General features: G+C 42.5%; 1 protein-coding gene across 4 annotated transcripts in view; it reads left to right on the top strand.

The window, feature by feature from the left end:
• Window positions 1–25,675, top strand: part of RUFY3 (RUN and FYVE domain containing 3) — a 123,767-nt gene that overhangs the window by 34,147 nt on the left and 63,945 nt on the right. The window contains exon 1 of one of the 4 annotated variants that reach the window (XM_089652301.1): window positions 2,617–3,400. The exons of the other annotated variants lie outside the window; for them this stretch is intronic. Coding sequence (XP_089508427.1) covers window positions 3,223–3,400 — 178 coding nt within the window. The 5' untranslated portion in view covers window positions 2,617–3,222. Of the gene's footprint in view, window positions 1–2,616; window positions 3,401–25,675 lie in introns of those variants that run through there. 4 annotated transcript variants of the gene reach the window in all.

Raw genomic sequence — 25,675 nt, 5'->3', positions numbered from 1 at the left:
ATTTATTTATTCAGAATAATTTAAAATAATTTATCAATTTGTCAAAATATTCACTATTATTATAATAGGACCTAACACTGTGTTTTAAAATAAGAATATCACTTAGGTGAAAGCCCTTTTTGTTTAAGGCCCCATTCACACCTGTGTATTTTAGGTGCAGTGCATTAAAAATAAATCTTTTATGCACTTTCATGAAAAAGTACGTCATATAGAGGCCAATAACACATCATATACAGGCTATATACAGAATTGGACGCATCTAGTAATTACTGTAACCATACACGCGCGCACACACATACCTACATCTACAAGCAAAACTTTGCACTGCGTTTAGCTAAGTACAAAAAAATGTAGGATACATCAGCCTCCATGGCCACAAATATCTGCAGATTTGACATGTGTATGCACATAAACGCACGTAAACATATGCACGCATAAGCCATTAGAAATATTGTAAGTGTCTTAACACTGTACGCATCTAAACGCAAGTACCTTAGGCATGTATGTTTTGAATGATTTTCTGCTAACTCCACCTTTAAGAACCTGCATTCCATGCAGAAAATACACATATGCCTGTGTGAATGATGCCTTTGGGCTCTTTAGATGGACGCTAAGACCCATCCTCTGTGCTGAGCAGCTGTCTGCTGCGCCTACATCCACCTCGGAGCTGCACGTAGGCAGCCTATAGAAGTGGGGGCTGATGTAGCGGCTGAATGTACACAGTCAAAAATCAAATTTCTTCTTAAATTTAGGCCAAAATCTATTCTGCTACATATGTTTGGTAAAAAAAAAATCTCAGTAAGCATATATTGATTGGTTTGCGCAAAAGGAATGGCGTTTACAAACTATTGTGTATATATACTGGAATTTTTTTGATCAGTATTAGCTAGCTGGGAAGGCGTTAAACATCTAGGGCAATTAAAGGGTTAACTGTTTGCCTAGCTATGTGTTTTGTGTACACGGTAATGCAAGTGTACAGGACCCCTTCTCGCTGGGAAGGTGTTAAACATCTAGGGCAATCAAAAGGTTAACTGTGTGCCTAGCTATGTGTTTTGTGTATACGGTAATGCAAGTGGACAGGACCCCTTCTCGCTGGGAAGGGGTTAAACATCTAGGGCAATCAAAGGGTTAACTGTGTGCCTAGCTATGTGTTTTGTGTACACGGTAAGGTGTAGCCGTCTGCTAGATTTTCTTCCCTGCTTTGCAGGGAAAGCAAATCTGTCAATTTGCTGCTGATAGAGCACAATGCTGCCTTGTTTACATAGGCAGAGCTGTATCCTGTCACTCTCCTCGATGATCAACGGGTGCTGGCACTCATCCATTGGCCGGCACCTGTTGATCGGCTTCTGCTGTGTCCAATCATAGCAGAAGTGTCTCTTTGGCAGCTTGTGCGCCCCTTATGGTGGAAGTGCCAAATTCACAATTATATACATGATTTTGCACAGCAGTAAATCTGCTATAGGGAGGGATGGTAAGTGGTTAATGTTACTTTTCCTAATATGCAGACATTAAGGCCTCGTTCACACCAAATGTACAGAAAAACTGATGCACAGATTTCCCTTGCAGAGACATCAGTTTTCATGCGTGCGCCAATGATTTTATGCATGTTGTAGATTCCTGTGCAAAAAGAATATGCACATGATGCCAGTGTTGTGGTGTGAACAGAACACATTATTATTATACAGGATTTATATAGCGCCAACAGTTTGCTCAGCGCTTTACAATATAACGAGAGAAAATACAGTTCAATACAAGAAGGTTAGGACGGCCCTGCTCCTTGGAGCTTACAATCTAAGAGGGAGGGGCTAGTGGTACAAAAGGTAGTAACTGTGGGGGAGAACAATTGATTTTGTTGTTCCTTTGCAGAACGTGTGCAGAAAAACTGACATCTCTGTACCATGGTGTGAATGAGCCTTAAAGGTTCACTTTCGTTTTAAAAGAATTATTGTGAATCTGAACAGCCACACAAGAATTATTTAGAGAAATTGGCCCATAGCATCGATTTTATTGCAAGATTTATGATTTCTATAATACTTTTTCTACATTAGGACTTTGTACAAATCATAATGCAAAAATTGTATTTTTTTTTTTGTTGTATTTCCGCCAATTCATAGTAATTATTATTATTATTATTACTACGAGTTTATATAGCGCCAAAGGGTTTGCTCAGCGCTGTACAATAGGGGGGGGACAATACATGGCACAGTACAACAAAGACAGACAGCGTACGAGGGGTAAGAGGGCCCTACTCTTACGAGCTTACAATCTAGGAGATAAAAGTAGAAGAAAAAAAAACATATTTTGGGACTTCAGCCACGAAAAAAGAGAGAGAAAAACAGATGGCTTGGAGATTATTCTAAGAGTAGGAAGATGTCTATAATTTGTTTTTCTTTCTATCTTCTCTGTGTAAATAATTACTTTAGCTGTGTCACACGGGTTTCCCTAGTCTTCTGGGTGACAGGATTAATGACAATAGCCTTTTATTGTGTTTGATCGGATTCTCAGTTTGCTAGTCGAGTCTGAAGCAAGGTGGAGTCTGATCGGGGAGGGGATGGTTGTCACAGGAGCAGGCAGTAGGGTTGGGTACCGAAGGAGAGATCATTTTAATTGCTCTCCCTGCATCAGCAGCATCCAGACAGCATTCTGGGACTTGCTTACGTTCTGAGCATCCCTGGTCACATGAGTGTGAATTTTCTCTTCTCTTCATTAGTCAGCCATTTTGGTCAACACCCTGCTTACTGCGCACAACCAATCCTACAAGATCACAAGTGCCTGGGCTGTGCAGACCTGATGCCCTCTTTGGAACACTTGGATTCCCATAACTGCCTCTATATAGCGGCCATTCAGATCCTAGTGGATGATTGCTTTACATTTGTCACTGATTGCCTGTCTGACTAGAACAAAGGAGAGCCTTCTTTTCTGGAGTTTTGTGCTTTAGCGAGCAGCTTTGACGCATGACGATTGGCAGCAGAGCAGCAGGGGGGCGGAAGAGGCAGACACAGGAATCCAAAGCAAGCCAGGGAGGAAGAGCATCTTTCCTGTATTGCAGAACTGAAAACAGTCCTAGAGAACATTTGAGATATTCCTTTTTATCTCTTGCATGCTAACTGTGCAGCTTTCTCTGTAAGTCACCAGAAGGATCTCTGGACTCTTCAAGACACCTTTTTGATTTTCTTCTCATTTCTGATATTTTTGAGTGGTTGTTATACCACCTGAGCCATCATGACGGCTCTTACCCCTCAGAGCGACATGCCGACCCCTACCACAGACAAGATAACCCAGGCTGCAATGGAAACCATATACCTTTGCAAATTCCGCGTCTCTATGGATGGCGAATGGCTCTGCTTGCGTGAACTTGACGACATTTCGCTTACGCCAGACCCTGAACCTAATCCTGAAGGTATGGGCCAAATCGATACCATGACAACATCCCACAATCCTTTGCTGTATCATTCTTTATGATCAAAAACAAACCTGGGCTTTGGGCAGAACACATTTAGTTGCAAATGAGTTGTTTTGTGCTAACGTTCTTAAAATCAGCCTAAAATTTTGGTAATTGCAATTTTTGTATGTTGTGCAATGTAATCGTTTCTTTATATTTACATATTTGCAATTACTTAAGATACAAAATCCAATTACAATTATTCTTGACTACTTTTAGGTTATTTTATGACATCAGTCAGCTCTTCCTAGATTAGTGAAGGTCATTTGTGTGATGGCCTGCGCCATTGTTTAAACAGTTATTATTGTTGTGTATAGGCGTGTAATACAATAGGCATCAGTTCTGTTTTATACGTGAGAATATCGCTTGTATTTCAGAAGATCCTTGTTTCTGGAACTGTAATTCTGACTCATTAACATTGAAACACTGATCCTTTAGGCGGGCTATACATTATACAATTTTCTTGAGAATTTTGCCTTAGATTTACCAAAAACCATATAATATGAGGTCAAACCTAAACAACGCTTTCAATTGTATCCAATTCGGCAGGCCCTTGCACTACATAATTGAAGTTAAATCTAATGGAAATTGGTAAGAAATTGGACAGAAAATTGTATAGTGTATGGCCAGCCTTAGAGATGCTGAAATGCAGATGTTTCTACTTTGTCGTCAGCTCATAAGCATTAACCTTCATATTACCTTTGTCATGGTTGTTGCAGTGAAATACGCCATACCATCAAGTGAGCTTCTCTTAGCAACCTGCTAGGCCTGCAGGATGGAGCTGAATGGCTTTGCTGCTCTATCTGGAGGCAGCAGTGGACTGGTTAAATGGTAATGCCTCCTCCCTGGTTGTAGAGCTCATATCATTCTGCCCAAATAGTTTGGAGACAAAAGAGGCAGAAAGCATACAGAAAGCTGTTGTCTGCCTGTAAATCCCTGGTTTTAATAGTCCCCTACTTCCTTGTGATCTGTACACTTCTGTTATTCCCTTGGATTCTTCATTGCATGTTCTTTTTCTGCAATGGGAGAGTAAGTATAAATGTGTTGATGCCTTGTTTCCTAACTTAGTGATATGAATACTAAATAGTTATACGGGGAAAAAATGGTGCTAGGATTTATTAGCATTAATATACCAAGGGGAGGAGTTGCTAGGGGTGTATGTAAAGTGAGGGCTGCATATAGTGGGAAGTCTACATAGATCATGTCATTGTGTCGGACCTTGGCCAGATCTCAGACACACCCCTTGTGAATACATATGGCAAGAGTAGAACATAACATCTCCATAACATCTGTCATTAGCCCAACTCAGTAAAAGGGTTAGGGGACTAAGTGAACATTTAGTCTAGGGGAAGGTAAAAGCACTTTTACTTACCCAATCCTCTGCTGATGCTTTGGCGTTGGACTGTCCCTTAATGTCCTTGTGTTCCGTGTAGGGCTATGGGCCCTACATTGTCCTCGATGCCATCAGAGACATCCGACTTCTGGAGTGCAGTGGAGAAGAGTCTGCGGGGTCCAGTCTAGCTTTGCAGAAGAGCCTGTGGGAGAAGCGAGTTGTTTTTCCTGCCCCCCCCCAGACATAAATGAGCAGTGGACCCTTGCAATAAGGGCACAAGCCCTACTGTAAGGGAGGACTTTAAACTTTTGCTTTGCTGGAGTACAGCTCTGAAGCTTCCCATAGACCTGGAGTACAGCTCTGAAGTTTCCCATAGACGTCAGCCAGTTCTTTCACATGGGGCTGACTTCGCTTGTGATACGCTTGCTCAGGTCTGTGTCCGCAGAGTGGACATGGACACATACTGGGTGGATGTAAACAGACCACCTGTCCATTTGCACCTGACTGCCATCTGATCCGCTGGATGGAAGGGGAACAAACTGGATTGGATGTAGGTGGGTATAAATGAACACAATGTCACACCACTCCATAGAGGAGAATGGAGGTTCCAATCAGGTCTGCCTGGATAAAGACAGGTGGACCTGATTGGAACATTCGTGTGAAAGGGGCCTTAGTGTTGACAAACTGCTAAATGCACAGGTACACACACCCACATACAAACTGTCATATCTGAAAAAATCTGAGTATTTCTGTTCAGTCATTTTTTTTGTAGTTCAAGAATTATAGCAGGCCCTGACCATTGACTTTAACTAGAGTTAAAGCAATCGAGCTTGGTGAAAACGGATTGGATATCGAAGGAACAGCATGTTAAAGATGAGGTCATCACTATGCTCTCTACTACAATAATCAATCTTGATAACGTCAAAACACTTTGCAATGCAATAGAGCCCTGATTACTGCAACTTCCACATGATTCTTACCCTAGTGGGCCATAGCTAACCAGCAGTTTCGTAGATCTAGAAATCTTATTTCTATGAATACTAGTTGCTTACAATTTTTCTTTATAAATGGGTGCAGCCACGCTGTCAGAATTTAATGTCCCGGTGGTTGGTGGGTGGGGGGCGAAGAAGGGTTCTTCTGTACACCTCAGTTGAGTGGATGGAGGAATGTATTAGTTTTCTTTTTGTTTAGCGTGCTGGCTGAAGTCTATGGGAAGCTTTACAGTCATGCTATAAAATTGTCAGCTGCGCAGCGCCATTTTTAAGGTGGCCATACGCTGCTTGAATTTTATGCAATTCCTTCTGGCACGGCTGAAATTTGAGCAGTGTAAGTGGCCTTGCCAGCACTGCTCCATTAGGCAAAAGTCATTTGTTCAATTAACTGTTATAGGAGCCTGTCTGGAAATTGTTGGCCAAGTTGGCAGTTAGATTGTGATTAGATTTTGGGGTATTCTAACAGGAGGTATCATCGGCTGTCCGAAAACAATACCCCAACAAGGTAATCTGTCCATGTGCACTGTTACCGTGGATAGAGGTTGGATTACTTTATGAGCATGTGGCCATTTTTTTAATCCTAAGAATCCTGCAAATTGTATATGTAGGTATGCTATTTCACTGTGGACCAGGATGGAATGTTTTTTTATCACTTTAAATGTAACCTTATTTGGTGTGATCTTTTTGAAAGCATACCAAAATATTACAATGATATTCATGAATATGGCCCTGTCTTGTTATCTGACAATGATACAGGGTTGAACATACACTTACCACTGTTGTTAGGTTATTGATGATGACCAGAGATGGGAAATGGCAAGCTCCCAAAAATGTATACAAGAACAGTATCTAAGGTGGTTTGGTTTTGAATCTGCCTTCTTTTCATGTAGGGTTTCTTGGGCAAATCTTCTTTTACATCTGGCAGCAGAGATCCAGAATCTGATGGACGCTTCCTTCCCAAGATGCCCATTCAGTTGTTTCAGTCCTTATTCGGCCTTAACGAACAAGTAGCTTTCACTAGGGATTATTCCTTCGAGAGTATGGCTAGACCAAGTCTTTTTTTTTTTTTTCTTTTTCCCTTGCAAGTTTTTATATCTGATAACTAGCATGAACATAACATATAACAGTAAACCGTTTGTGAACTCTCGGACCAGTCATTTCCACACCTGTACATCCCATCTTGCTTGATAAGTGGAGAATGTGCAACAGGTCAAAATGGTAGTAACCAAGAAGGATTCCAATACCACACATAATAAAAATTGGTTACATATGTACAACGCACATGTTATATCTTAATTTAGGTAAAAGCCCATGTATATGAATGTGGTATTTGTTGCACTTTGTAAGGCCTTCTAAACAATCCGTGTATAATGAGCCTTGTTTGTGTTTTACAAATACATTTAAGGAAGACTTCCAGGAATAGGATTACTTTGGGCCTGTTTCCCAGTAGTGAAGCTATAATTTACTCTTGTAGTCTATGCTACATATACGAAGTGAGGTCTTCCTCAGGTGGTCGCTCCTGCAACTTCTGTTTCTTGCTCCCACACTTCCACCACTCAGGAGACGCTTGGATTTTTTTCAATCCATACAAAGCTTCCTCTGATTGGCCAAAGGGGAAAGTCAAGCAGATAACATCACAATCTCCACCTTGGCCATTCAGATGAAGCCTTGTACTCTGTAGAAAAAAAATACGAGCCTTCTGTTGCATGGCAGAGGTGCTTTTAAGTTAGAGGGGAGGTCACGGGAACACCTACCAGAAGAGGAAGCTGCTTCTTGTAGCATAGACAACAACATAAAATGATATGCTTATTATAGTTAGGTGAAAAAAAATGTTTAAAAAAAAATCTAAGAGATCCCTGCCCTAGTGCATATCAGCACACCGAAGATACTTGTGTGTTTGGAAATGCCAATTGCAAAACACTAATTTTGGTATTTCCACACATGCCAGAGTTAGAAGAATAATTCTAGGGTCATAATCTATGATTAACTCTCTAAATTTCAGAGTTATAAAGATTTTTAATGTTTCATGTGCAACTTTGTTTATCATGGTTTCTAGCAATTTTGAGAATTGACATTTTGGTGTTTTGATTTTTTTTTTATACGTTTTATATTTTACCAAAAAATGCAGATCACAATGTGTGTGTTTTTTTTACCTGAAGATATAGATTTCATAAACATTTGTGCAAATATTGTGTGGCATAACAAATGCAGCTATTGTCTTATTCGATGGGTCCTTTGCTTTCAGAAAATGTATATTTTTGGGGGGTTTTCAATACATTTTCAGGTTAAATGTGCATTTTAGCATGTCTATGTAAGGCAAGCCATAGATTAATTGATTGATAATTGCTTGATTCTCCTATCAACACAGTCAGTGGTGGAGAGAAAGTGGTGGTAGTAAGAACTGCCAGAATTTGGTACACGTTAGTGCTGGTACTGAAACTGGTGCAAAGCTTTTATTATTTAGGTGCAGGACGCGTTAAAGTAGCCATACTACCAGAAAAGTGACATATATTGTGGAATTCAATAAAGCAATAACAAACAACCAACACACCAGAAACTCTGGCAATTGACACAAAGCTTTTCCAGGTGCAAATAATAGCATTCAGCTGGTAGGACCAAGTCTTGCACTTTTAAGTAGTTGTAAAGCCTTATATATACCCAGTGAAGTGACTGGCTTCATGTGATATACAGCTAAGAAACAAATCTTCCTACATGAATTGTACCTGTTTATCCACAGTTGTCTTTCCTTTACATCTATTCAAAGTGCACAATTTACACAGGATCTCTCAGCTCTGAAAAGCAGTGGGCAGAGAGCTGAAGTTACATCAGGGAGGAGATGTCTGAGAGCTGATTGGAGGGAAGGGACGCCCCCCTCCACTCAGCTCACAGGAACAGAGCTGAGGCTCTCAATCTGCTGAAGGTCCCTCCCGTCACCATTTTTCTCTTGGTGTCAGGAAAACTCATCAGACGTGACCCATGCTTATAGCATAGGAATGAGGCAGCAGACAGAAATGATACTTAGTAATTTGGATTGAGACAAGTACACAGTATAGAGCAGTGGTGGCGAACCTATGGCATGCATGCCGCAGTGGGCACGCAGAGCCCTCTCTGTCGGCATGCAAGCCATGTCACCCCATCATCGCCCCAGCAGCCGAGCATCAGATAACAGCGCACGTAGGGGCCATGCGCATGCTCAGAAAGGAGTAGCAGCGCCAGACAATTACATCATTAGCCGCAACTCGTCCCAACTTTCGCTTGGCCGGTCAGTGCGCTGCCAAGGTTATATATATTGGACTGGCTGTGAGTTTTTTATAACATTTGTTTTTATTAACACAAGATTTTAGCTTGTGCTGGTGGTCAGTGGAACTTTGCCCCCTTGTGCTGGTGGTCAGTGGAACTTTGCCCCCTTGTGCTGGTGGTCAGTGGAACTTTGCCCCCTTGTGCTGGTGGTCAGTGGAACTTTGCCCCCTTGTGCTGGTGGTCATTGGAACTTTGCCCCCTTGTGCTGGTGGCCATTGGAACTTTGACCCTTGTGCTGGCGGTCGGTGGAACTTTGCCCCCTTGTGCTGGCGGTCATTGGAACTTTGACCCTTGTGCTGGCGGTCGGTGGAACTTTGCCCCCTTGTGCTGGCGGTCGGTGGAACTTTGCCCCCTTGTGCTGGCGGTCGGTGGAACTTTGCCCCCTTGTGCTGGCGGTCGGTGGAACTTTGCCCCCTTGTGCTGGCGGTCACTGGAACTTTGCCCCCTTGTGCTGGCGGTCACTGGAACTTTTGCTTTTGTTCATATTTCATGTCTCAGGGTTACAACCACTTTAAGAAGCAAAACACATATTACAATTTTTAACCTTTATACCTACCGTACACAGCTGTATAGTTGTATAGTTCTACATATTCATACAATATCAGAAATCAAACCCGTGGAACTCGTATGTCACTAAGTGACAAAAATCTGAATTCCAGTGAGGTAAGAGTCGCCAAAGGACCTATGATTGATGAGAGACACTGAAATAGATTTACTAAAACCGGTGCACTCAGAATCTGGTGTAGCTGCACATGGTAGCCATTCAGATTCTAACTGCAGCTTGTTCAATTAACCTTTTGGCAGTAAGGCCTCATGCACACAGGGCATTTTTTTCAGCCACTTTTAGGGGAATCGGGTGCGTTTTTCTTTTTTTTTTTTACTGCTTCCAAACGGACCTCCATGTTATCCTATGTGTCCATGCACACACAGACTTTTAGGAGCTCTTGCACACGGTACTGCTGTTTTGAGCATCGTTTTTTTTTAATGGTATTTTCAGGTGTCTGTTTTGTGCGTATTTGCGCATATTAATGTTAATGTATATTTATGCTCTTATGCACGTATTTGCGGTCATGTGGCGTAAATTATTGACCAAAAATGCAGATTTTCCTATATATTTTTTTTCTGTAATGAGGAATATGTGGTGCTTACTTACACACCTGTGTGCAAAGGCACATCGTAAAGAATGGGCTACATTTTACCTTTTTAGTTAAAAAAAAAAAAAAAGAACAAATGCTGTACTGAGCTTTTTCATGCCGTAGTGTGCAAAAGGCCTTAAAGTGTTCCTAAACCCAGGACCAGGGGCGGACTGACCATTTGGAAACTCGGGCACTGCCCAAGGGCCCGGGGTCAGTAGGGGGCCCCATGAGATGCCCCTGGTACCTTTTTCATAGGCTTTTTCAGTTTGGGCAAGGACACAGGGGCCCGATGATCCCCTATTGCCCGGGGGCCCCATGAGTTGTCAGTTTACCCATGCCCAGGACCCTGCATTCACTATATCTTGTCTCCCACAGTACACACAACATGGAAACGCAATTATTTTAGTATATATAAACTGCTAAATACCTTTTTTCTCATCAGCAGTTAGGGCAGTCTTGTGACTTCTATCAGTGTCCAGCTGATCACTGGTTAAAGCTTGTAGGTGGAGTTTTCATTCTCCTCTATGAGGATGTAAAACCCCTGACCTCTGGCTGACCAGTGGTGATTGGCCCTGTGCTGATCACATGCACTCTCCCAAGAAGAAAAACCCCACTAGCAATACACACCAAACTGAGCATGTGCAAAATGCCTCTGTTCAGTCTGTCTTATCAGGAGATAATATGTGGATGCTTGAACAAGGGGAGCCTTTTTACACAATGCAGAAGATTAACTCCTTAGGTTCCACAATGAGTATAATAAGCATGTTTTACTGCATATACAGACTGATTTTACTGTTGTGGGTTTAGTAACACTTAAAAGTTGTTGACAGCTGTGGATTTTTACTGTTTGTAAGAATAAATCTGATGAGAATAGTGCATAGGCTCATTTTAATGTTTTCTTTTTATTTCTTTATTAATAATAGGGTGATTGTGCTCCGTCTATTCAATTAGGCCTTGAAAAGCCAGCTTAGCCCAGTTTTCTCGTCGGCATGTACATACGCTGACAGAATGTTAATGTTTCTGATCCCTGTTCAGCCCCCAAGAACATGTCTCCAGAATATCATCCAAGCCTTGCTGAGAGATTGCCTTGTATTCCCAGAAGTGGCCTATAGTAATAGTTAGATTTTACAGTGATACATCTCATGGACAGAGGCAGGAGAATGGATCCAGTATCTCCAGGGACCTCTACACACTGAGCTCTTCCTCTAGTTGGATCACATTTCAGTACTGTCGAGAACTGCCGCATACAGTGCCATAGACAGTCAATGACAAAAGCCCTGGATTTAATTAATGTGCAGTGTTTAGCAATCTATCACATCTGCTTTTAGTGCAATGCATGTTGACGTACAATTTGCATAATGTGTACAGTACATTATCATGAGCATGTTATTGCCAAACTTCTAGCAATATTACAAACTTTCAAAAGGCTGTTATTATCAACTTTGCTACTTTCCATTCCTATTTATCAAGCTAATCAGTTACTGTATGCTCAAAAATTTCAGCAAGATGTTTCAGGTTGTTATACTTTTATATCCAACTTGTTGTATTCAAAGAATTATCAGTTTGCAATTCAACAGCTGGACACCTTGCATTTTAATCTCTTGTATCACAGCGCAAAACTGAATCATGAAAATGGATCTAGAGGCTGTTATGTGCAGATTCTGGGGCTCTAGCGAGTTGATGAAAGGATTCGTATGGCAATACTGTTTAACCCCTTTGCGCTGGCGCCTCCTAGCCCTTTAAGAGTTTCAGAAGCAGGGAGGTGGGCGGGGTTTTAGGGTCATGTGACCGCCATAATTCGCTGTCACGGCGGTCACTTGATTGGAAAAGGTCCCAATCGCAAGGGGAGATCGGGACTTTTCTGTGAGTCACTGACATATGGGGGCGCGCACTCTCAACACATATGTATTTTCTAATGGAACGCAAATATGCGGCTGCTCAGCATCAAGGCCCAGACGCTGAGAGGCCGCATATTTACGTGCACTTGGCATCTAGGGGGTTAATATAGGGTGCTCATTGTGCTGTGGGCGCACGCGCTCAACACATATGTATTTTCTAATGGAATGCAAATTTGTGGCTGCTCAGCATCAAGGCCCAGACGCCGAGGGACCGCATATTTGCGTGCACTCAGCGTCTAGGGCAGTGATGGCGAACCTATGGCACGCGTGCCAGAGCTGGCACGCAGAGCCATCTCAGTGGGCACGCCAGGAAGAAGAGCATGATGAGCGCGCATGGACCGGCCATCCAGATCTCGTCCACACTGGACCCCCATCAAACTACATTTCCCACATGTCTCTGGGGCCAGGGTGGGCGTGGACAAGAGGAAACGGCTCCAATGCGGCTCTGGCACCAGGGGTGATGTACCCGGGGATTGGCGCGGAAGAGAGGAAGAGGCTCCCACACTGCTCCCACACTGCTCCGGGCCAGGGGCAACGTGTTCAGAGTGGATGGGAATGAGCTGCTGGGTTGGAAGCCACACCGACGCTGCCAGAGGTGAGATTAACTGCTTGCAGTGTCGCCTGTCAGTGCCCAGCAGTGTCGCCTGTCAGTGCCCAGCAGTGTCGCCCATCAGTGCTGCCCATCAATGCCATCCATCAATGATGCCCAGCAGTGCCATCCATCAGTGCCCAGCAGTGTCGCCTGTTAGTGCTGCCCAGCAGTGTCGCCTGTCAGTGCTGCCCAGCAGTGCCACATGTCAGTGCCCAGCAGTATCGCCCATCATGCAACCCATCAATGATGCCCAGCAGTGCCATCCATCAGTGCCCAGCAGTGTCACCCATCAGTGCCCAGCAGTGCCGCCTGTCAGTGCTGCCCAGCAGTGCCACCTGTCAGTGCTGCCCAGCAGTGCCACCTGTCAGTGCTGCCCAGCAGTGCCACCTGTCAGTGCTGCCCAGCAGTGTCGCCCATCAGTGCGACCCATCAATGATGCCCAGCAGTGCCACCGATCAGTGCCGTCTGTCAGTGCGTCCAGGTAGGCAAGTGGTTAATTGCAGTGTTGGCACTTTGAAATAAAAAAGTTGGTTTGTGTTGCAGTTTTGGGCACTCGGGCTCAAAAAGGTTCGCCATCACTGGTCTAGGGGTTAATATAGGGTGCTCATTGAATGACTTGAATATTGGATATATCGTGTTGGGGTATTGAACTGTTTTATTATTTATTTCACATACTTCTATAGTGCTGTCAATGTTATGCAGAGCTTTACATATATATATAGTGCATTCACATCAGTCCTTAACCCTCAAGGGGTGTACAGTCTAAGCTCCCTAACTCACATTCATACATACACATACTAGGTCCAATTTAGACAGGAGCCAATTAACCTAGGAGCATTTCTTTGGAGTGTGGGAGGAAACCGAAGTACTCGGAGGAAACCCGCACTGGGAAAACATGCAAACTCCAGGCAGGTGGTGCCGTGGTTGGGATTCGAACCAATGACTCTAGTCTGCCAGGCGGAAGTGCTAACCGTTTAGCCACTGTGCTGTTTTAAGTGCTACCTTGGAATCCATTGGCTTCCCATAATGTAAACCATAACAAAGTACACTATTTCAGGGTTCAAGCAATGTTTTGAGGGATATGTATGCAAATATGTTTTTTGAAAAGCTGAAAATGTTACTAAACCTACAACAGTAATGCAGTAATGCATGCTTGTTATACTCATTATGGAACCTAAGGGGTTTATCCTCTGCATGGTGTAAAAAGGCTGTTTGATCCTGTCTTCTCTGATCCTCCCCTTCTTCCACAGTCCCCAATCCATCTGCTGATAGAACAGAGCCTTGGGGGCAAGCTGCACATGCTCAGTTTGCTGTGTATTGCTAGAGAGTTTTTTTTTGTTGTTTTTTTTCTTGGGAGAGTACATGTGATCAGCACAGGGCCAATCAGCGCTGTCCAGACAGAGGGTCAGGGGTTATGCAGCCTCATAGGACAATCAGAAGAGAATGAAAACTCCTTTTACTAAAGTAATTGTATTTCCATGTTCTGTGTACTGTGTGAGACCAGATATAGTGAATGCATGGTCCTGGGTTTAGTGACACTTGAAGATCAGTCAAATAATTAAATACACAGTTGAAATACATATATGGGATCTGTTTTAATGGTCAAAGGATTTGTATTTCTGTTTATCCATTCCTGAAATTTACACAGCCCTACCATACAGCAGTGCCTTGTCTGGAAGGGGATACAGCCTGATTGTTTTCTGATTAAGTTTTACTGTTCCCTTCTTTACCCCACCTTGTGACTGGTGGTGGACACACTGAGGAGTTGATCTTTCTGCCACTATCAGTCCACCTATCAGCATGCTCCTTGCTCTGAAGCACATGGGATCCTTATGCTGTGCTTCCCTCCCTTAGTGTAAGCTCTGCTGTACAGTGGTTTGCAAGAGGCTAGTGCCAAGTCAAATTCAGGTACTGCCACTGCTTGCATTTAAAAAATACGTTTCATATACCTTGTCTTTCAAATCTGCCCTGTGTTCACCTTCTCATGCAGGCCATAGACAGGTCGAACATCGGCCGATTTTTTTTTGAACGATAAATGAAAAATCGGTCGTTTGTTAAGCCGACGTTACCACCAATGATTAAAACAAATCATAAAGTTCACCCCATATAACAGCCAAACTTCTGTCCCTTTGCAGGTCACAGCTCATGCGCAGGTCTATGGCCGGCAAAAGTGTATAACTACTGTTCACTGACTGAGGAGTCACAATGAGTATAAGGCTGACCATAGTTTGTCATTTTCTTTCCTTTCACCATGGGTTGAAGGACAGAAAATTGCTGGATTTCCTCCTGCTGTGCTAATGTATTCTGTTACCAGGAGTTGTTCCCACTTTCAGAATACAGTGATCACTGGCAGCAGTAATCATACAAAAGAACCCTGATAGGCTGGTTGTAATGCAGTTGACCATCAGATTAACTTCAGCAGGACCAGCCAGTCCTTGGATGGATTGAAATTTGGCTGGTTCTTGCTTTACCAGCCAAATTTAGTTGCCGCTATGGCCAGCTTAAGCCTGCATTTGCACTATTGTATTGCATGAATGAGCAAAAAATGGTGCGTTTTTGCAGTCATTTATGTAATGCACAGAAAAGTGTGTAGTGATTGTGGTGCCAAGCAGGAAGCACGTTTTTGTGCATGCCAGATTGCAACAAAAGTACCGTTTAAAAATGCTCCAAATGCTACTTTGCAATGTTTTTCGCTTGTTGGCCAACCCATTGAAATTAATGATCCCGGATGTCCTGCTTCAGTTGGGTGAATGGGCACAGTGGCTGGCTACACACTAGTAGATTTCATGTGAAAATTCCTATGAAAGTTCTCATTAGTACCTATGAAGAGATTAAAAATGGCATTCAAAAGTATTTCAAAATACAATTGCTTTGAAAAAACGAATTTGGAGCCAATGGATTTTCCCAAATGAAAACCACATACCCAAATGTTCTTATAATGAAAAATTCTAATACAGTTCTACTAGAGTATGGCCAGCTTAAGACTTGCAGGAGAGAAGGTGGCCAAAGAAACCAGATAGGCTTAAAGACATCCATACATGAATTGAAATTCCACAGGTTTAGCAGGGACTGGACGAATTTCAATCCATGTATGGGCTAGCTCAGGGGTGGGCAAACTTTTTGACTTGAGGGCCGCAATGGGTTCATATATTGGACCCGGGGGCCGGACCAAGAGTAGATGAATGATGTGTATATGTCATCCATAGTAAGTATAGTAATATTCCCCCATAGTAAGCATAGTAATTCATCCCCCATATAGTAATTCATCCCCCATATAGTAATTCATCCCCCATATAGTAATTCATCCCCCATAGTAATTCATCCCCCATAGTAATTCATCCCCCATATTATTTCATCCCCCATATTATTTCATCCCCCATAGTACTATTCCCCCCCAAGTAGTAAGCCAAGTCCCACCTGTGTCAATTCACTTACCTTTGCTCCACGCATTCCTCTCGCCGTGTTCCCATGCCGTTTCGGTCTTCAGGGCGGACTGTGAGAGGAGCCTAGCTCCCCTCACGTTCGTCACGCTGCCCCGCCTACACACATCCTGACAGCCAATGTATCACGCTCCGCGGGCCGGATTAAAAGGTCCGCCGGGCCGTATACGGCCTGCGGGCTGTAGTTTGCCCATTGCTGGGCTAGCTGGTTGTACACAAGTCGATCTATCAAATGACTTATGTACAGCCAATCTAGCGGGTGGCTCCTGAATGATCAGTGCTTTCGGCTATAGAAAGCAAATTGATCATTGTATTCTGCTGGAGGCGAAGTCTCCCTGCCACCAGAACACAATAGCTCATCAGGAGCAATTCCCTCTTCCACATGGAATGTGTAGATGGGGAAATTGGTTAAATTTTAGTCATTCAATGAATAATGTATGGCCAGCCTAGGGGCTCGTTCACACTTGACTGTTTTACCAATGCTTGCCAAACGCTCCTATAGCGTTTGGCAAGCGTTGGTCCAGCGTTTGCGGAGCGTTTTTTAACACTCCGCAAACGCCGCATGCGCGGTTTAGCGGCGGTTGCTAGGCATTTGCCAAGCGTTAAAAACACCCCACAAACGCCTATAATGAAGTTTAAATGGTGTTACCGCTCCGCAGACGCTCCTCAACCACGTCGCAACCACGCCACAAACGCTGGCTGGGCATTTGCGGAGCGGCACCATAGGCTAGAATAGGAGGCTTCAACGCCTCCTGACTCGACCAGAGGCTTCCGTTTTGCCGCGATGCTAACGCTCCCATTAGAACAGCACCATGTGCTGCAATGTGCAGAATTGTCCGAGGCATTTGGGAAGCGGTAAAAACGCTTCTCAAACGCCTCTCTGCCACCTGCACACAACGCTAGTGTGAACGTAGCCTAACTGTATTGCATTTAAGGGCTAGTGTGTGCCACTGTTTGGAGTCAATCTGCGTGCATTTTTCCAAAGATTAATTTAAAATACATATACTCCATGTGCCAGAAATGCACCTAGGCCACCTATTCCAACTCCTGGTTTATATTATCAGAACTGAGTTCTCTAATTTTTTATTTAATTATTTAATTTAAGACCAGTGGTTCTTAACCTGGGTTCGATCGAACCCCAGGGGTTCGGTGAGTCAGTCTCGCGGGTTTGGCGGAGGTGAAGACCCACACCCGACTTATATGATTCGTGATGACATGCCCCGCTTGTCCATCATTGGCTGCAGGTGGTCACGCAACATCGCTTAGCCCAGTGGTCGGCAAGCCGCGGCTCGCGAGCCACATGCGGCTCTTTACACGCTTTAATGCGGCTCTTGTGTGCCGGGCGCCCGCTCCCCTCCCTCCTCTCGGACGGCAGGGACTCTGCAGCATGATCCAAAAAAAAAAACAGCCAGGGCAGCGCGCTCAAATGCAATGATTGGCCAGTCTCGCTGCCACTCACATCCTGATAGCCAGTGATTGGCTGTCAGGATGTGTGTAGGCAGGGCAGCGTGACGAACGTGAGAGGAGCTAGGCTCCTCTCACAGTCCGCCCTGAAGACCGGAACGGCGCGGGAACACGGCGAGAGGAACGCACGGAGCAAAGGTAAGTGAATTGACACAGGGGGGACTTGGCTTACTACTTGCTACTTACTTACTACTACTATATAAGGGATGAATTATTATGGGGGATGAATTACTATAGGGGGGATGAATTACTATATGGGGGATGAATTACTATATGGGGGATGAATTACTATGGGGGATGAATTACTCTATGGGGGATGAATTACTATATGGGGGATGAATTACTATGGGGGATGAATTACTATGGGGGATGAATTACTATATGGGGGATGAATTACTATATGGGGGATGTATTACTATGGGGGATGAATTACTATATGGGGGATGAATTACTATATGGGGGATGAATTACTATATGGGGGATGAATTACTATATGGGGGATGAATTACTATGGGGATAAATTTCTATGGGGGATGAATTACTATATGGGGGATGAATTACTATGAGGGATGAATTACTATATGGGGGATGAATTACTATGGGGGATGAATTACTATATGGGGGATGAATTACTATGGGGGATGAATTACTATATGGGGGATGAATTACTATGGGGGATGAATTTTCATACCGTTTGTTACAACATATCTTTGCGAGCAATCCTTTTCGAGGATGCTGGACATAAAGACGAAGAAAAGGAACAGACTTTGTTGCGAAAATGACATGAGAGTGGCACTTGCCAAGGTAATGCCGCGCATTTCTGAACTGGCCTCTGAAAGACAACAGCAGAAGTCACACTGATTTGCGGTAAATATTCATTATTTTGTTTTTGTGTGAAAATCATGTTTTAATGGTTTTGTTCTTTGTTCTTAATGGTTTTGTTCATTTTGTGCACCTATGTATAAATATATACCTATGTTTTGAATTTTAAAAATCATATTTTATTTTTCCAATTAAGAAGGGTTCGGTGAATGCGCATATGAAACTGGTGGGGTTCAGTACCTCCAAAAAGGCTAAGAACCACTGCTGTAGACAGTTACAAACAATTACTAAATTGTAAATTCTGCCAGAATAAATAGCAGCTGCAAATTTTAGAATGTTATTGACATGTACATAATGTTTTGGGGATTAAAACCAATTGGCTGGTTCCTTCACAGGGCAGGGCAAACCTCAGGTGCCAGGTAGCCAGTGCGACTAAAAGTATTTTAGCTGTTCTGATTTCTGAGAGAGCACGTTTCTTGGCTCCTTAAAGTGTGCGCTGTTTACTAGATTTGATGATCCCATCTCTGAATTGTACAGGAATAACCGTTCAGAGCAGGTGTCGCCTTCTCACTGTAAAATCTATTTTCATTTTAGCTGTAGGTTTTATATGATGCTGCAAGGCCTGGTCTGCTTTCATACACAGCATTGTTCCAGCTTTTAAATAACCCTTTTTCTTGTTTTATCTCAACCGTATAATTAAGTAATTAAGCAAATTAAATGGGAGTTGACCATGACCAAGCAGTATTTACTTAAACTGTTCAATGAGGTGGTCAGAGTGTTTTATTAAAGATTTTGAACTGTGATTTGTACGTTCTGAGGTTAGATTTTATCAATGGATTTCTGAAAATTTACAGTATAGAGAATAGGTTGAAATGTACTAGGGATAAAGAGTACAGGCAGGTGTTTTACTATAAGATTTAAGAGACTGCAGATGAAACAACACTGTAAAATTGGCTAGTATTGGAACAATTTTAAATCTAGACAGAGATTTTGAACTGTGATTTGTACATTCTGAGGTTAGATTTTATCAGTGGATTTCAGAAAATGTTTTTTCCCTAGTACATTTCAACCTATTCTCTCTCTACTGTAAACATTTTCTGAAATCCATTGATAAAATCTAACCTCAGAACGTACAAATCACAGTTCAAAATCTTTGTCTATATTTAAAATTGTCCCAGTACTAGCCAATCTTACAGTGTTGTTTCATCTGCAGTATCTTAAATTTTGTAGTAAAACACCTGCCTGTACTCTTTATCCCTAGTACATTTCAACCTATTCTCTCTCTACTGTAAAAAGTACAGGCAGGTGTTTTACTATAAGATTTAAGAGACTGCAGATGAAACACTGTAAAATTGGCTAGTATTGGGACAATTTTAAATAGACACAAAGATTTTGAACTGAGATTTGTACGTTCTGAGGTTAGATTTTATCAATGGATTTCAGAAAATGCTTACAGTAGAGAAAGAATAGGCTGAAATGTCTTAGGGAAAAAGAGTATAAGCAGGTGTTTTTACTACAAAGTTTAAAAGACTGCAGATACAGTGATGTAAAATTGTCCAGCAGCAGGGAAAAAAAATAATTGGCAAGGCTAGGCGCAAATGTACTAGGGACAAAGAGGCTGGGTAAAATTAGCTAGAAGCATGGCAGTTAAAATCAGGAATAAGAGGCCTAACTGGTTTATGCCCAACTCTTTTATATATGGGGGATGCGTGACGGCAATGATTTGTTAGGTGCCTTTTTTGTTTTTTGTGAACAAAAAACCGCTGCATAAACTGGGTCCAAAAATCTTAAAACCACAGGATTTGTCTTGCACTCATGGTAATGGTGAACCTGAATCTCACCCCTACTCAGTTGAACAGTAGTTGCACAGTAGTGGCATCACAAAATTTCAATCCAAATCTTAGGAGGCAAGAAGTTAGAGGCAGCCGCCCTACAGATAATTACACAGTGCAAATATTAGACCACAAAAAAGGTATACCTAGGCACAGTCACATGTCAGGAAGTGCACTGCTATTTTCAGGAGAAATTTAAAGCAAAAAGTTCATATTTATTTTTTTTGTCTACAACTTAGGCAAAATTAGACTTCTCTATACAGTATATTCCATGTATGTTTGCTTGAGAGTGAAATATCTAACACTGGTGGTGCAATGGCCTATTTTTACATATGAAATGAAAGAAGTTTCTGTCCTGTAGGAAAAGGTTTAATATGGTAGCAGGAGTAAATCCTGAGCTGCAGTGCAAATACCTTTTTTTTTTTTTTTTTTTTCTTTAATACCCAGAAGCTATATGGAGAGTGAGAAGGGAGCTAATGATTCTAACTACAAGCTGGAGGTTTCCCTGTTTTGGTTATCAGCAGTCATTTTAAAGAGAGTAGTCCTAGATTATGTGCTGAATCTCTTGAACTCCAAGTATGTACCATGTGAAGATTTCTGCCAGAGACCCAGTAAGGTGGGGAAAAGAGAGTCTACGGTAAAGTGTGTGCAAATACAGATACTCTTGAGATAAAGCTACCATTGTGTAGTCAGGTGGCCTCTTTAGCCCACAAAAGTTTTGAATTGCAGATAGCAGAACTATATGTGGCACTCCAAGTGGAACTAAAAGCAAACATTTTTTTTTACAGTGGAAAAAGTAAGGGTGGGTTATAACCCTCGTCAGGTTTTTTTTTTTTTGCTATCTGTGTCCCATTGGGGAGATTTCCCTTCACTTCCTGTCCCATAGCCAAAATAGGAAGTGGGCGGAAGTCTTGGCAAAGTGAAGGAATCTCGGTGTGTCACCAGGGTCACCAGAACTGGTGTCCCCATTGGAAGATTTCCCCTCTATTAGTGCTTTGATATTAATCCAAACTATGGGATTTTCTTTTACTATCAATTTCGATGGCAAAGGTAAACAGAACAAATAGAGAGGGAAAATCTCCCAAATGGGCGCACAGACAGCAATAAAACGCACAGGTGTTCTAAGTCCCCTCTATTCTATCCATAACTAAAAAAAAAGGTTTTGCCTTTAGCCACCAGAGACTGCTGTACCGTATAAAGGCCCAAACTCTTGCCTAACCCTTTCCTATTCTTTTCAACACTAGTGTAGCACAGGTCCTGCTGATTTGCCCCAGGTTCCCTTCCCATTTGGGTTCACAGGCATCCAGGCACAGAACAAATGGACAACTTCACTTCCCAATAACTAGACAATGGATATATTTTTATGCTTAATTGCTGGTTGAACTTGGGATGCATGGAAGCTTTTGGGATACTGCAAAATTTAGTACACAAAGTAATTGGGGGATACGCTCTACTCTCATCAGAGCTAACCTCCCTCTTTGCAGAGAATAGAAACACAAGGATTTCTGGGAGTTCTGGCTGGGCAAATCCGACTCTAGCAACACTGATGCAGTCACACAAAGGGTTAAACAGACAGTCACTAGGTTCCCACTTCCAGGCTTCTACTCACTGTGTCTCCAGATACTTGGATACCTCCTGTCTAATACTGGCTAGACACCTATATTGCAAAAATCCTTCCAGGAAAAATAGCCTCCTCAGCTTCCACTAACTGGGACCTCATTGAACTCTCTGCAATAGAGCCCCAGGTTTCCACTGATCAGAGACCTCGGAGAATTATCTGCAATAGCCCCCCCCCCCAGCTCCAGCTCCCACTGAGCTGGGACCTCAGTGAACTCTCTGCAACAGGCAGTAGCAGGCCTCAGAATATTTATCTTCTTCCCAGCCACCTACTGGGCACTGCCTCCCAGGGATTGGCTGAGACTGCATAAATATTCAGGCCCAGGGTCTGCTCTTCCAGCACATTATATTCCAGAACCTACTAAGGCAGGGAGAAGTAGTCAAACCTGCAGCTTGTGAAACCCAGAACAGCCAAAAATAATCACACACTGCTCCAATCCTATGCAAAGGAGTCAAAGACTAAACTTACCTGAACCTGTCTAATAACCTATCCTAGGTGGGTGCTACACTAATAAAATATTTGTCTGGCTGACCTGAATGGAACCATGCCTAAGATTATGTTCCCTCCCCCAGGTTTGTACTGACATTTTGCTTTAAAATAAGTGTTCCCTTAAACTGTTAAAAATTTATAAAAACCATTGAAATACAAAAAAAAAAAGTGTTCCGAGGCACACTTGTGTCTTTATGCCTCAAGGATCAATATAGAGTTTTGTGCACAGTTTGCGCACACACTAAAGCAAACTATACCACACCAAAAATTAATTGTGCCCGGTAGCACCTCTTGCAAGTGGTCCCAAGCACAGTACAGTTGGCCATTTCCATGCACAGTACAGAGAACTCACACTACACAAACAGGGCCAAGTGGGTGAACTGTTCCTGTACACGATTAAAAGTGCCAATGTGATCAGAAAGAGGTTTGGTGACCTAGACTCATATATGGTAGGATGCCATCTATTGTATGTTTACCATCTTTTCTCTAGACATAGGTTGATGGAAGCAGTTACGGATAAATGATTGTCCTCTTATGCTTCTCACCTGTACATAATTTTATAGTTGCTTATGTCCCAAATTTTTGTATGACTGTAAAAACTCAAAATAAAGAGAAAAAAAAAAACCACCCACAAAAAGAAACTGCCCAAATGTGATGCGCACTTAAAAACGTGCCTGGCTCAGGGCCAAAATTTTGTCAGTGAGCTTTTTTTGGTGTGACAAACATGCACAGGGTAACCCATTCAAGTGAATGGGCTGTCCTATCTGCGTCACACGGAGAACACCCATTTAAAATCGTGAGTGGGAAACCACGTTCCTGCTACATGATATGTGAACGGGGCCTAATTATTATAGACAGATCTTGCAGTTTGTTTTCTTCTTCTTTTTCAATCTTGAAAACCTTCTGGCTGTTGTACAGCCAAATAGCATTGATATGCTGTAGATCTGCTTGTAGCAGATGTTATTTTTCTTGTCTTGCTGGTTACTTGGAAACTGAGTTATATATATTAAAACAAGTCGGAAAGCCAATTTACGTTTTGAGTGAACAATTGTATTTCTGGATCAGAATCAGAAAGCTAATAATAATAATAGGGGGTCTGAATTATGAGACTACAAAGAGGCTTTGATGGGTATAGTAGAAAATTCCTGGCTTCCAGAACCTCAGCCTCATAGTTAGGTGTCCCTACTACCCCTGGCTCTTGGCAGCTAGTTGGTGTTATGTGGCAAGCTGGCCTGGTATACTCAAATGGTAGAGTAATATAAAAATGCATTGGATGAGCCCCAGAATTTGTTTTAAATTGTTGAATTTAACTGTGGTGTATCTTTGAGTAAGTCATGTAGGAAATGAGCATGCAGATGGTGTTTGTCCTCATTCAGACACAGTACTGAATACATATCAAATCTAGCATTTTTTGCAAGGCAGGACAATCATTAGTATTTCCCAAATGGCAGTCACCTGTGAATTACCAGATTAAATGTAAAATTGACTTTGCATGGTTGCAATGTTTCCTGATTTGCACTGGTGGTCAATGGACTGATTTTCTGTTTGAAGTTTATCACTGTTTTTTTGTTTTTTTTTCTTGGGTAGGCTAGGTTATTCTATTAAAACAATACCTAAAAATCGTTTTTCTAATTTTGCCGTTTAATAGATTATTATTTTTGAAAGCAGTGGCTAAAGATCCATTGAAAGACACTATGGATACAAGTATAAAACCTACTATTGTTTGGCTCTCAGTTAAACTTCTTAAATATTAATAAAACCTGCTTCTAATCTATTCCTAAATACAGTATTTAAGATGTTAAAGTTGTTGGTGTTCTGGCCTGTAATTATTCATCCACCTCTGATGTGGAAACAATGCCCATTTGTATGAATGCTATCTAATGGTGTAATTAAAGAGAAAGAAAGGTCTTGCAATGAGTACAGGGGCAAGTCAAAAGGGCTTTTTACCCTCTTATATAAATTCCCAGCCAGAGGAAACAGAAGTCAGACTCCCTAATGGTTCTGTAATGTCTACTCGCGTGTTAGGCTTCTTTCTTTCTCTGATAAAACCCAAGTCTGAAGTTAGTCATTCAAACCTTGTTTATCGTAGTCTGCCATCTTTCTTGGGATTTGAGCTGACTGAGGTTCTTATAGAAGGTAAGTGGATACTGCTGTAAATATTGTATGGGTTTGGGCTTCTTGTTTTCTTTTCCTGTATATGTGTGTAGAACACTTTTATTATTTTGCTGCCTATCACCCACATATTTATTAATATCTTTAATACTTTGGTGCCCAAACTGCAGCCCTTTTGACACTTTTTGTGTGGCCCTCGTATGTAAACTTTTTTAAATCAACTTCTCTAAGGGCTCATGTACACTGCAGCTCATAAACTCACGATCCGGAGCTTTTTTGCATTTTTTCAGCAGCCCCTGAACTCTTCCTAAAGTTCTATGTATCCATGTACACTATGTTATTTACAGTCGTTTACAGGCAGTTGAGTTTACAGTCGTTTTTTTTAATTCACCAAACTTGCGATCAGGAGTAGATTTTACCGGCATTTCAAACGCTTGTAAACCTGGTTAACTGCGTTTATAAGCGTTTGTATTTAGAATAGTTTTTTAACAGTTCCATGTCCAGATGCTGTCCAGAGCCTTTTTTCATCATCAAATGCATGCAAAGCGTTTTTCCATGTAGTCAAATAGACCTAGTACACCAGCGCAGTCAGTTCCAGGTTTCACATGAAGGAAAAAATGGTGGAACGTGCTGCATTATGCTCATAGTGAATACAACCAGAAAAGACAGGTCATCTCAACACATACTGCTCTCTCTGCTTCTGCTCTCTCTATTTCTCTCAAAATGACTGAAAAAGTTAATTTTTTACTATTTTTCAGGGCATTTGGGAGGGTCTTCTGAGGTTATCTTTTAAAAACACTCATAAATGCAGTATGTGAATACGGCTGCCAGACTCATTCACCTTTCCAACCGCTCCGTGTCCGCCACCCCCCTCTGCCAATCCCTCCACTGGCTTCCGATTGCGCAACGGATCAAATTCAAAATCCTAACGCTGACGTACAAAGCTGTCCACCATACTGCCCCGAACTACATCACTGACCTAATATCCAAGTACCGCCCAGCACGCACACTCCGCTCCTCACAAGACCTCCTTCTCTCTAGTTCCCTGGTCTCCTCCTCCCATGCCCGCCTCCAGGACTTCTCCAGGGTGTCACCCATCCTCTGGAACTCCCTGCCCCAACCCATCAGATTATCACCTACTCTCCTCTCCTTTAGGCGCACCCTGAAAACCCATCTCTTCAGGGAAGCCTACCCCGCCCCCTGCT

The sequence above is a fragment of the Staurois parvus genome, unplaced genomic scaffold, assembly GCF_062004578.1.
Source record: "Staurois parvus isolate SC_StPar_1 unplaced genomic scaffold, SC_StPar_1.0 ptg000679l, whole genome shotgun sequence".
Classification (NCBI taxonomy): domain Eukaryota; kingdom Metazoa; phylum Chordata; class Amphibia; order Anura; family Ranidae; genus Staurois; species Staurois parvus.
Note: the sequence above shows the minus strand (reverse complement) of the source record. Positions and strands in the feature narration are given on the sequence as shown.